Source organism: Scyliorhinus canicula, chromosome 4 (assembly GCF_902713615.1).
Source record: "Scyliorhinus canicula chromosome 4, sScyCan1.1, whole genome shotgun sequence".
In the NCBI taxonomy this organism is placed as follows: domain Eukaryota; kingdom Metazoa; phylum Chordata; class Chondrichthyes; order Carcharhiniformes; family Scyliorhinidae; genus Scyliorhinus; species Scyliorhinus canicula.
Window position 1 is genome coordinate 63869979 of NC_052149.1, and position 13829 is coordinate 63883807.

General features: G+C 45.2%; 1 protein-coding gene across 1 annotated transcript in view; it reads left to right on the plus strand.

The window, feature by feature from the left end:
• mysm1 (Myb-like, SWIRM and MPN domains 1) overlaps positions 1-13829 on the plus strand; it is a 122360-nt gene that overhangs the window by 83640 nt on the left and 24891 nt on the right. The window contains exons 15-18 of the mRNA XM_038794360.1: positions 2530-2604; positions 2985-3173; positions 6616-6748; positions 10800-10905. Of these exons, the coding sequence (XP_038650288.1) occupies positions 2530-2604; positions 2985-3173; positions 6616-6748; positions 10800-10905 (503 nt within the window). The remainder of the gene's footprint in view (positions 1-2529; positions 2605-2984; positions 3174-6615; positions 6749-10799; positions 10906-13829) is intronic.

Sequence of the window (13829 nt, forward strand, 5' to 3'; positions counted from 1 at the left end):
AGCGCTTAAAAATTACGACAGATGAATACAGACGTCAGTGTCCTAAAATTCACTATAATGCAAAATAAGTTCATAAACTCTTAATCTTTTTTAAGCTGCAATATTTATAAAAATGCCTTCAATGTGGTAAATGTCAGCCCGTCGACTGTAATTAGTAAATGTTTGGTCTGTAAATTGTTTAAGAAAGAAATATCTCAAAAGTTGAAGACAATAGCTCACAAGTTACCATCTTAATATATGAAATGAAATGCTCCTTAAGTCATGCATTTTGTGAACAAAGCTAAAGTATGAAGCTTTTAAGAGACAAATGTGTGTATGTAAAGTTCATGGGAGCGAAGCTCAAGTTGTCCAATGTACATTAAGTAGAATGGTCCTCTCAGTAACACTTCAAACATTTGTGCCAAATGCTGATGGTACCTGTGCGTAGATTGTGTTGTTGAATGTAACAGCAGCTGGTGATTCTTATTCTTAATAGAAGAGAATCAACAAGACTTCAGTGTAGAAAAAGGTGCCTTACAAAAGACTATGTGCAGTAAAATAATTCTGACTATGACCCATACAATCAATCACTCATCTCTTTGAGTTCAAAATGAACCCACTAAAATGGCAAGTTGATTTCCTTCCAGCATTCTCACTTGGTGATTCTTAGACGGAGTAGTTAAAGTTAAATTCTACCCACTGGTTTCTTAGAACTAGTGTAACAAATTCACTTTTGAGGAAAAAATTCAAATGACGGAAACAACTTTTTTCCCCATGGCTTGGAAGATATACTCAGTCCTTAAAAGGTTAAGTGTAATTTGGATTCCTAAATATTGCAAATAACACCAAACTTATGAGTATATTGGTTGGCATTGTCTTTGACTATATTAAGGCCCATTTGTGGCTGTGAATTGCGTTAATTTCAGTGGAATTATATTGCAAGTAACGAGCATAAACACTGGTGTAGATCAGTTGAGCTGAACAGCCTATTTTTGCGCAATAGACTCTTTCAAACTGATTTGTTTGGTGAAGGATTCTTAAGATGTACTTTGAGTCACAATGTTATTCAGATAATGATGAAAACAGACAGCCTCTTCCGAAAATATAAATCAGAATCAAATCCAGGTTGACTGGTTCCATGCAAAATATATTAAGTGAACCTTCAAACATGTTGTGCATTGCGCTTTTTGTATTCAGTCTTCTACAGGGTTTTAAAAATTAATTTTGTTACAACCTTGTAGCAAGCCACGCATACGGATTTTGTTTTCTATTAAGGTTTCCCCCCCCCATTTTAAGCAGTATTCATCTTAAGACAATCCTGTGATTAACAAGTAATTAATTCTCCACATTGTTCCCTTCCTGTATCTCCTCCAAGATGTGACAGTGGTTTGTCTATGAATTTGTAATGTGAGGAGTTACATATGCAAACCTGCACATACTACAAAACTAACATTCAAAAAAACCTCTCCAAAAGATGCCTGTTTATGGAAGAATGAGTACACTCTAAATAAAGGAAAAAGTCCTACTGGTTTTACGATATACTTATATAAATTATTCATTTCCCCCCCCCCCCCCCCAAGCTAAATAGTCACTGGGAGCTGCAAGACTTCAGCCCCTTTCTCAGGGTGATTTCCCACCATGGAAGATCTGCCAGCCAATAGGATGGCCGGCAACTTTAGTCCCAGCAGCACCAACCAGGGGTGGTAGCCACTACTGGGAAGACAGGCAGTCCCACTACAGAATCATAGAATCCCGACAATGCGGAAGGAGACCATTCAGCCAATCGAGAGTCTGCACTGACCAAGAAGGAGGACCTCACCCAGGCCCTCGACCTATCCCCGGAACCCCACCTACCCTATTTTTTTTGGACACATAAGGGGCAATTTAGCATGGCCAATTCATCTAACCTGCACGTCTTTCGACTGTGGGAGGAAACCGGAGCACCCAGGGGTAACCAACAGGGACGTGCAAACTCCACACAGGCAGTCATGCAATGTCAGAATTGAACCCGGGTCCCGGCTCTGTGAAGCACCATGATAACCACTATGCCACTGCATGCAAAGAGCCCAGGTAAATCTGGGGTTGGGGTCTCGATAAGTTTGTTGGAGGGCTGGGTTTGATAAGAGGGTGGGGTGGCGGAAGGTAGAGGGGGATTGCCTCCAATTGGCCCAGGGGACCCTCAGAAGAGGCCATGACCAAAACCTGCCCATGCTACTAAAGCTGTTGGGCTTGCTGTATGGCATGAGCCTTCTACCGCAGCAAGTGGTATGAGGCCCTTAATTGGCCATTAATTGGTCACAAGAGACTTTATAGGCCCAAAGGTAGTGGGACTGCCCAACGCCACCCTCTCCCCATAAAGTTTAAATTGGGTTGGAAGTGGATGGGTAGACATCAAGAAAGCCACCTACTGGTGGGGAGCATAAAATCTTGTCCAATACTTCTGCAACTTGCTATAACCACAGAATTATTTATAAGTGTGCGGTAATTTGTCGAATACATGAGTTTTCTGAATGCTGTTAGAAGTAATAATCCTGTATACTTTATGTTTAGCATGCACATGTGTCAATGGCAGAAGTGATTGGCCTGTTAGGTGGGCGATATTCATCGGGGAAAAAAGTATTAGAGGTAAGTAAAATTTTGGATTAGTTTTACCTTCCCCGCTTTAACCCCCCCCCCCCCCCCCCCCCCCCTCCCTCCTCCCTTTCATTTCATTTGCCAAGGAAATAAGTTGGGGTATTTAGATCCACTTTAATTTATTGCATCACTTAAAACAGCAGTGTGTAAACAGATTTTTTTTAAACATTAACATTGGCAGAAAAGTTCATACTTCATTTAAAATTCAAGTGATCAAATGTTGTATGACAAATAAATGAAAAACACATAGCTGAAATAGGAATGTTAAACTAACAGAGATTGTTGGCAATAGGAAAACTGTTCTGATGGTAAATTTCTATTGACATCCTATTGAAAGAATGACTAAATAAAAGATTATTTCCTCTTTACAGATCTGTGTCGCAGAGCCATGTAATAGCTTAAGCACAGGATTGCAGTGTGAGATGGACCCAGTATCACAAACACAGGCATCAGAAGCCCTAGCTGGAAGAGGCTATAGTATTGTTGGATGGTACCATTCACACCCTGCATTTGATCCGAATCCATCCTTAAGGGATATTGACACTCAGGCTAAATATCAGGTACAAACTCAGTGAAGGTCCAGAATTTAAAAAGTACCATTCATGCCTGAAAGATTTTAAAAAGAAAAGTACATTTTTCATGTATGTTCAGATACTGGCTACAAAACACAACACTCAATCATACATTATACAATTCTCATTATGAACACCCCACCAACCATACCACCACAGATGCCCCGATTTTTATTTATAAAACAAACCCCCCCCCCCCACACACACACCCACAGATGACTACAAACTCTTGAAGAAGGAGATGAACAGCCTCCACCTCGAGTAGAATCGCTCCTCCGAACCTGGAACATCAAACTTTATCTGCCCCAAATGTAACAATTCTGACAGGGTCAGTCACCCCGCCATTGCCATTGATGGCTCCGGAGCCCACCACCCTAGCAAATTCCTCCTCTGGGTTAGCAGGGAGGCAAAGGCCAACACTTCAGCCTCCCTCCCCCTGCACACACAGATCGTCTAATATCCCAAATATCGCCACCCACAGGCTCGGGGCCACCTTTACCCCTAAAATCTCCGCAAAGGACCCCCAAAATCCCGGCAATTTTGGACATGACCAGAACATATGTGTGTTGTTCACCTGCCGTTCAAACACTGTTCGCATCTGTCCTCCACCTCTGGAAAGAACCCACTCATACGCCTCTTTGACATATGTGCTCTGTACACCAACTTAAATTGAATTAAGCTCACTCGAGCTCATGAGGAGGACGGGTTTATCCTACACAAGGCTTCACTCCACGTTCTCCACTCAAATGCACCACCCAGCTCCTCCTCCCACTTCTACTTTATCTCCTCCAGTGAGGCCTACTCCCTCTCCATTAATTGCCCATAAGTATCCGAGATCTTACACTCCCCTATCACATCCTCAGAAACAAACTTTTCCAGCAGTGAAGGGGCGGTAACTGCGGAAATGTGGCCAGCACCTTCCTCACAAAATTCTCATAAAACGCCCTCCCCAACCAACACAACTGGCCAACCGCCTTCCCGGTCAATAACAATTTAAACTCCATCTGGAGCTTTTTCCTCTCAACAACTCCTCCTCTGGGGTGGCAAAATACTGCCAATCCACTGCTGAAATGGCCTCCACCAATCATCCATCATCAATTTTTCCATCATCCCCACATTCTCCTTATGCATCTTGATTGAGATGAGCTCTCTTCTAAGCTTCAACGCTTCCCAGAACGTGGAGGGAGAGACCTCCTTGTTCTTATTGAATTCAACAAATGTGGCCAAAGCTGCACCAATCCTCTCACATGCCTCCTTGTCCGCCAACAATACCACATTTAACCTCCACGGCGATCGCTGAGTTCCCCCCTTCTCCACACACAGATCCACAAAATGTGGCGAGTGGTTCGATATGACAGTCGCTGAATATTCCGATCTACCACTCATGAAAGCAGTGCCTTATCCATCATTTAAAAAGTCAATGCAGAAGTATACCCAGTGTAAATCCGGAACCCTCGCCAACACCTTGATAAATTCCACAACATTCCAGAAGGAGTGTACACACCACAGGAAGCCCCTTCAACCTTCCACTCACCATCACGTATCTTCCCCCTGGTTCCCCCATTATGTCATTCGCCAAGAAAGCCACCCTGTTGTCAACAAGCACCATGATTCCACTTCATATCCAACCCAGAATGGGATACTTGTCCCACCCACCCTTTCCTCAACCTCATTTGGTCCTTAACCTTCAAGTGAGTCTCCTGCAGAAAGACCACTTCTGTCGTCAAACTTTTTAAATGGACGAACACCTGAGATCTTATAATAGGCCCATTCAGCCTCCTCACATTCCATGAGACCATTCTGGTCGGGGCGCTCCAAACCACACCTCCCCCTTCCCCCAATCAGCTATACCCTACTCCTAATGGACTCCTCCAGGCCCCTACCTCGCCCAGTTCCTGGGCCCACCCTAGATGGCTGTCACCACCCACCCCTCAATCCAATGACTCCATAAAGAAACTTTCATCAACAGCAACCCCCTCCCCTTCCATCCCAAACAAAGAAAGCTCCACCGCCCCTTGCTCACTATCCCCCACCGACATGAAAAACCAACAAAAACAATCCGCCCTCCCCTACCCGATTAGCCAGCCGCAGCTACCCCCCACCACCACTTCCATTAACCAGCATTTCTGGTAGTACGGTGACCCCTTGAACACCTTGGCCACATATTCTGTGGTTCCTGTCCCTCCAATGCCTTTGGGCAGTCCCACGATACTCAAATTCTGCTGCCTAGAGCAGTTCTCCAGGTCATCGTTCTTGGCCTTCAACTTATTTTGACGCTCCAACATCATCAGCATTTCTGCTCCAAAGAGGCAATTCGATCTTCATGATCAGCTACCGTCTCCTCCACCTTCTGATCGCCGCATTCTTCACCTCCAGCCACTGTTCCACCCTCTCCAGGACAGCCCAAATTGGCTCTGCAACTCTCGCCAAATCCTCAGTGACTGCCTGCCTTTGCTTTTTAAATTTGGCTGGTAGGAACTTGACCAACTTGTCTGTCGACCACAGAGCAGGCAATGATGCCACAGGTCCCTTTGCCATATTTTTCCTTCCTGCACCAGGTCCAAAGAATGCCCATTGCTCGACACACTCCTCGTCTCGTAACTTCAACATTACCCACCGGAGGAGAAGTCCTAATCCTTCTATTTTACCACTTTTCCACCTGCACCACCCCTGGAAAGCGTGTAAGAAGGGCCAAAAAATACAGTCCTCAGGCAGGAGCCACCATATGTGCAACCACTCATTTCATGGCCGCCACTGGAAGTTGTCAAGTTTATCTTCAGTATTTAGCATTACTGTGGGTGTTGGCAGAGCCATTTAAATTTCATGAGAATGGAGAGCTTTCGCAATTAATCAGTGGCTGGCCAGCTGCACAGCTAATGACACTGCCACAATTTGTTTTTTAATGTTTTAATTCAACTGCACCAGGCTTCTGGAGTCCACCAGAGCCATATTCTGCACCTTCTCCAACCATTGTCTCAGGTGCAGGACCCAAAGTGTGCCGAAAATATTGAAATGATCCTGATTCCAAAAAACTGGCAATGCTCACACAAAAATCCCTCCAATAGGCATAACTTGTGTTCAGCTGCACTTCCACCAACCTTAATCGGCAAACAGACGATATCGCTCCTTGTATCTATTTAGTATTGTGTCTGATAAACCTATGATGGGTTATTTTCGATCCAAAATTGGTTTAAGATGTGAATGTACAGCAACCTGAATATTCAAGCTTATGTTTGTAGTTTATAGCATAGTGCACTAGTTACCACTGATAGTCCAGCACAAAAACACTTGAAATGATGGTTTGATTCTACAATCATTGTTACTCATTGGGCTTTGTCCAATATCTAGAATTGTATGGCATAAAATGTGTGAAATGACTCCCACGTTTTTACGATGCTCAAGTCTAATTACTGGTTCCAATGCATTTCAGAATTATTTTTCACGTGGAGGAGCTCAGTTCGTTGGGATGATCATCAGTCCATACAATAGAAGTAACTCCTTGCCTTATTCCCAGGTCACGTGTCTTATAGTTAGTGAAGAGCTCAGCACAGATGGCCGCTTCCGTAAGTATGGGGTAATTGAAAATGTTCCACTCCCAAAGTTTTTCAGGCAGGCAAGGCGATATATGCCTCAAATGCTAAACTCCCCAATCAATGGAAATAGTTTCTCTTTATCTACCACATCTATTCCTCTTAATATGTTGAAAACCTTGATCAAGTCACCCCTAACCTTCTAAATCCCAAGGAATACAATCCTACTTTGTGTAATCTCAAACTTTAACCCTTAGAGTTCAGGTAACATTCTGGTAAACCTACACCATACCCCCTTCAACATAATATACCCTTGCTCAGCTGTGATGCACAGAACCCCTTGAAGTACCCCAGGCATGCTAAATTATTAACACATAAGGTGTAAAATGTATTATAAATGATAATAACAGATCTTTGCAGTAACCCACTTGTCATATCCTGCCAATTAAATTACGTTATTCCTACTCTACGGGTGCAGTTTAACAGCCGTGTTGCATCTGGTGCAAATCCAGGCGCGCCAGATAATTAGCGAGAGAAGCCAAAATCGGGATCCGTCCGGGCGCGAATCAGTGCACAATCTTAACTGGTCCACTCCTGGTAGCGGGTTCCAGATCCCACCCAGACATGGCAAGACACCAATTGTCAGCAATTAAGACCAATCTCCATCTCATTCTTTGTATTCTGTTCTGGACTTATGGGCCCCCTGTGTTCCTGTGGCCAGGTCCGCGGACAGGGTGGTGATGGAAGATCTGATACCAATACAACAGGAGGCTAAAGAGGGGGAGATGGTTTTCGCCTTCTCTTCTTCCTCCCCATGTCGGTGCGACCTTGCAGTGTTTGACTCATTAGCGGCTTTCCACTGATGCAGGTCCACTGTAGAGGGTTGTAGGGGGGGTCGTTTTTGCACCGTTGGCAGTGTGTTGCTTTTTTGTCTGGCAGCTGTGTGCTTGTCTGCTGTGACCCCTCTCGCTTCTCTGGCGTTGTTCCTTTGTTTTTTGCTTTGGTTTTTGTCCTTGGCTTCAGCATGTTTAACCCGTGGTGATGTGCCAGCTACATGGAGCACTAACCACACCAGCAACAAAGGCATCAACAATCTGCAGAAGCATTTCTTCAATGATGTCAGCAGATGGCTCATTTGGAACAATGTTGTGCACCAGGTCCTGCAACATCTTCTTCAACTGGATTGCCTTCTGGACTCGTACTGCCCTGATCTCAGTGTTCCGGGACCCAGGTATCTTAGAAACAATTGTCCTTCGTTCCAGCTCCAGAAAAGGAAGGAAATAGCAACAGCAGCCTCCATGCATCTGGTGTGCGGCTGGTGACTTTGTTGTCTTGCTGCCTGTTTTGTGTTCTCCTTCGGTGGTTGCTCTATATTTGTTTGGTTTGTAATGTGGCAGACCTGTTCTGAGCTGAACTGTGCCCCTCTTGGGTGGGGTGGAATGTTTTTCTCTCTCTCCTCCTCTGTGCCCCATGTTGGAGTGGCCTTCTCCACTGGGCTGGGCTGGTGTGCCTTTCCGCTGATCAAGGTCGGGGCAGGGTGGTGCTGAGTGAGTGAGTTCTGGTGCCAAGTGATTGGTGTCCTCACTGCATTGTTTTCTGTATTTTTGATACTGTCAATAAGCTAAAATATTTGCAGGTTGTATTTGCTGCTTGATACTGCTGGTGGCTGCAGATGCCTGGAAGCTGCTGTTACCTTTCTTTTCTGTAGCCAGAACAAAGGACAATTGTTTCCATGATACCTGGGTCCTGGAACACCAGTTTCAGGGGAACGTACAAGTCCAGAAGGCAATCCAGTTTGAAGCAAGAAGACGCTGTGTTCTCTTGGGGGGGCAGTGACCCCGGATGGCCTTGTCCCATCAGATGGAGATCCTGCAGGAGAAGGGACATGTGGCCAGAGAAAGGGAAGGATCAATTGAAGACCAACCTCACTGTCGATGACTGCTCTCTCCTCGGCCAACACCGTGAACCCCAGGGCCCATTCCTCACAGGGCGTGAGGTCTCTGGGCTGGGATTCTCCCCTACCCGGCGGGGTGGGGGGTCCCGGCGTGTCAGAGTGGCGTGAACCACTCCGGCGTCGGGCCGCCCCAAATGTGCGGAGTTCTCCGCACCTTTAGGGGCCAAGCCCTCACATTGAGGGGCTAGGCCCGCGCCGGAGTGGTTCCCACTCCGCTGGCTGGCGTGAACAGCCTTTGGCGCCACGCCAGCCGGGGCCAAAAGGACTTCAGCGGCCGGCGTACATCCGCGCATGCGCCGGAGCATCAGCGGCTGCTGATGTCATACCAGCGCATGCGCAGGGGACGGGGTCTCTTCCGCCTCCGCCATGGTGAAGACCATGGCGAAGGCGGAAGAAAAGGTGTGCCCCCACGGCACAGGCCCGCCCGCCGATTGGTGGGCCCCAATTGCGGGGCCAGGCCACCGTGGGGGCACGCTGCGAGGTCAGATCGCCCTGCGCCAGCTCCCCCCACCCCCCCAATCAGGACCCTGGAGCCCGCCCGCGCCGGTCAGGTAGGTGGTTTAATTCACGCTGGTGGGAGAGGCCTGTCAGCGGCGGGACTTCGGCCCATCGCGGGCCGGAGAATCGCCGCGGGGGCCCCGCCGGGGGGGGGGGGGTGTTTGGAGAATCCTGCCCCCTATGTCTGGAACTCCGCTGCCCGTCTGGGGCCTTTCCCGCCTATATGGGCTAACTTCTCCTGTGGGGACAGAGAGAGGGCATTGTGAGGCGCCACTTGATGCACTAGGGAGGTCTATGGCAGGTGGCATGTGTGAGCACGACACCTGGGCATGGAGGGTTGTGCCGGTGGATGACAGGGTGTGCAAGGGCACAAGCGCATGATCGGATGTGGTGAGGGTGCAAGTTTCCATTGATTGACCTGGTTTTTTTTTGGGGGGGGAACCTGATGCCAGGGGCCAGTGCTAACCTAACGTCGTGGCCCGGTGGAGGTGGAGGACATTTTACGGTGTCCTCTTTGTCACGCTGTCTGAACTAAAAGCCACTGCCTCCCAGGTGGCATTGGCGGCCCTGCTGCTGTTCCTCCTACCACCTTGGGGAGAGCAGGGTATCCTATCTCATCTCCATAGAGGTCCAAAGCCTGGCCAGGTCAGCATCCCAGAAGCATGGAACAGGTCTGCATCCCAGAAGCATGGAACATGTCTGCATCCCATAAGCATGGAACAGGTCTGCATCCCAGAAGCACGGAACACGTCTGCATCCCTGAAGCATGGAACAGGTCTGCATGGTGCCATGCTTGTGTGCTGACTGGGAATGAGTTTGGAGGGAGTGTTTAAAAGCAGCTCCCCTTTGTTAGCGAGAAGCTGTGGTCACGGGTCTAGTGAATCAGCTGGTGGGGCAGCCAGTACCGGCGTGACGTTTGTGGGGGATCATTTAACTGCCATTAAATATGGGCTGCAGTCTCACCAGGTCGGCTGCCAGGAAACACCCAGGAAGTGGCCTTCAATATGACGCTGGGAGCTTTTTCCATTACATCGTCCCCCATATCTGCTGTTGCTTAGCCAATTTTCTAACTATATAATAATTTGTGTTCATTTCCATGGACTTTAACATTAGCTAACAGGAGGAACTTTATCAAATCTTCCTGATATAATTAAATCCATAGACATTTTCTGTCCACAATAATCACCCTTCAAAACATTCTATTAGGTTTGTCAGGAACAATCTACTTTTCACAAATTGCTAAGTGACTGGTGCAATTTTCCAGCTTAATGAAATGGTTTCTGAATTGAGAGAACTTTGGCAGTAATAGTTAGAGCATCTGCAAAGTTCTACCTACTTCTTTTAAAATGCCACGTTGGAAACTCTGGTCCGGTGATTTGTTACCTTTTAGTAACATTATTTTCTTTATTGCTATTAATTTGCTTACAAATATTTGGTAAGTTCTTATCTCTGACTTAATATTAGTTTCCTTACATCGTGTTAAAGATCTATTTTTCAATCAATGTAGCTATGAAAACAAACATCCTCTCAGTTTAATTTAAGGAAACTTCTTTAATAGAAGATTTCCAATAAAGTTGGCAGATAATGCTGAATGTCGAGCCATTATTGAACCTGTGTTTTCTTCTAACATAGGACTTCCATATAAGTGTGAGTTGAATCAATTGAATGAAGAACCTCTTTGGGTGCAAATGATAGACAAAGCTCGTTGGATAATGGAGAAGTACAAACTATCCCTTAGGTAAGTAATAAAATACAGTTTGTTGATTTAGGGAAGGAATTTCATCATCCACTTGTAGAAGAATTGTGCTAATTTTATTGTCCTGCTTTTAGTGGCTGTCTTAATTGACAATGACCACCCCACTTTATGCAGCAGAATTATTTAAAACTCACCCCCTCTGGGGGACTCCCGGAACCTGGCACATCATAATTGAAGGTTCTTTTATTTTTCTGCCTCTGTAGATAGTTCAGGCAGTGCCCTATTGCCCCCTCCACCAACACCCTGACTCCCTCCCTCCCCACCACCCTCCTTTCCCCTCTCTCCCCACCACCCCCTTCCTTTCCCTTCTGTTGGTACAGAGGTATCTGGTCTCTCCAGCACAAAGTTTAGTGCTTGTACCATTTGCTTTTTGTAGAAATGTGTTGTGGGACTGTTTTAATAATCAGAGTATCCACCCCCCCTCCCCGTACATTGGTACTGAGGGGAGGGTACCCTGTTTCTCCAACATAAAATTACTGTTTGTACCGTTAGGCCTTGTATATATTTTTACTGTGTTAATAAAAAAATATATTACTGTTCTTTGTGCATCTAAATTCAGCAATGTGCTTAACTGAAGCTATCTCTTTCACTCTGAACCCACCAATGCCTATATCCAGAGATTTGTTCCCTCCATTGGCTTAATCTTTGAGCATTTATTTTGCTTATCTTCTCATATTCAAACTTTATCTAGAAGTTTTTTTATGCATCTATCTTGCTGATGAGCTCTTCGTTACCTAGGTTTGCACCTGTAGAAACCATGGACAACTTACAGCACAGAAGGAGGCTATTATGTCCATTGTGCATATCCTGGTGGAAAGAAGACTTTCCAGCTCTGGCTATGACATTTTAAATGCTTACCCCAGTGTTCTTGAAATACGATGAAAGTTTCTCCTTTTACCACCCTTTTGGGTACTGAACACCAGACCCCTACTACCCTCTGAGAGAAAACAAACTCTTCTCAACTCTCCTTTAATGCCCCTGCCAATTGTTTTAAATCTCTGACCCTGGTTATTAACCTCTCTGCTGAGGAAAATATGTCTATCCTGTCCATCCTAGTCCCTTTATAATATTATACACCTGAATTAAAACTCCTGAGCCTCCTCTGATCCAAAGAAAACATCCCAGCCTATCCAATCTTTCCTCATAACTAAAATTTTCCATTCATCATAACACCCTTTTAAAAGCTCCTCTGTAACCTATCAAGTGTGATCAAATCCTTCCTGTAATGTGGTAACCAGAATAGTACTCTACTTGTGGCGCAAGTAGTGATATATGGCATAATTGCATACCCTCACTGCTCTTATGTGTCTCTGCTCATAAAGAAAAATATCCTTTATGCCTTCTTAACTGGCTTATCTACATGCCCTACATCTTTGGGAATCTATGGATATGCACTCAACGTCCCCATTGTTCCTTTCAGCATCCTACAACTTATTTTGTGTTCTCCTACCTTGTTTGCCCTCCCCAAATTCATTACGATACACTTCTCCAGACTGAATTCCACTTGCCTTTTTCCTGCCCTTCAGTATATTTCTTATTATCAACCTTGTGGCCAATTTTTGTATTATCTGCAAAAATCTTAATCACTGTTATGTTTCAGTCTAAACTATTGATATATACCACAAAGTGTACGAGCTCTGTGTAATCCTACTGGAACAAACGTCCAGTCACAAAAACATCCATTGACACTTAGCCTTTGCATTCTGCCACTGAGCCAACTTTGGACCCAATTTATCACTTTCTCTTCTATCCTAGGGTTACTGTACATTTCTAACAAGTAAGTCATGTGTGACCTTGTCAAAAGCCTTGCTATATAATCCATGCTACTTTCGTCAAGCTTCCTTGATCCCTCCTTAAAAAATTCAATCAAGTTAGTCCAACACGACCTTCTCTTAAAAAACAATTGATGTCAAGTGCCCTTGATTAATCCATGCCTTTCTAAATGACAGTAAGAAGTCTTACAACACCAGGTTAAAGTCCAACAGGTTTGTTTCAAACACGAGCTTTCGGAGCACGGCTCCTTCTTCAGGTGAATGTTCTTCATTCACCTGAAGAAGGAGCCGTGCTCCGAAAGCTCGTGTTTGAAACAAACCTGTTGGACTTTAACCTGGTGTTGTAAGACTTCTTACTGTGCTCACCCCAGTCCAACGCCGGCATCTCCACATCATTTCTAAATGACAGTTTATACTGTCACTCAGAATATTTTTCAATAATCTTCCCACGACCAAGGTTAGGCTGACTGGCCTGTCATTACTTGGTCTGTCACTTCTTTCCTTTTTAAGCAGTGGTATAGCACAAGCAATCCTCCAACCCTCTGGCATCACCTCTAAAACCAGAGAGGTTTGATAAAGGATAGTCAAAGTCTCAGCCATTTCGTCCCTTGTTTCTCTTAGCAGCCTGGGATACATTTCGATCCATGTGAGGCAATTTATTTACTTTCCAAAAATGCTAAACCCCTCAATATTTTCTTCTTTCATTATTGTTGTTTATTTCTGATGGTTGTAGAGACTCATATTTAGGAATTTACTTGGTTGAGATGAAGTTGATTGTTTGCCACATGCCAATTAAAACTGGAATAAACTTGTGCAATCTATTTGGTGCATATAGCATTGTATGCCAACTGCAGTCACAGGTTGATGCTGCATTCTTGGATCGAAACAACAAAATCCACCACTGAGTCAGGGCGGTACATTGATTACCAGTTAATTACAGAAAGCCATTTGACCCATCTTAATTCATCCACAGGGTCCTAAAGTCTCCCCATTTCAGAAACAAATTGCTTCTTAAAGTATTCCAAGATTTTCAATTAACATGGTCCGAGAGCATGGGCCTCTACCAACCTGCCCCGTCCCACAGCATTGTCCCCCACCCAGTTATCAAAATCCATGACAAGGACTTGCACAGCA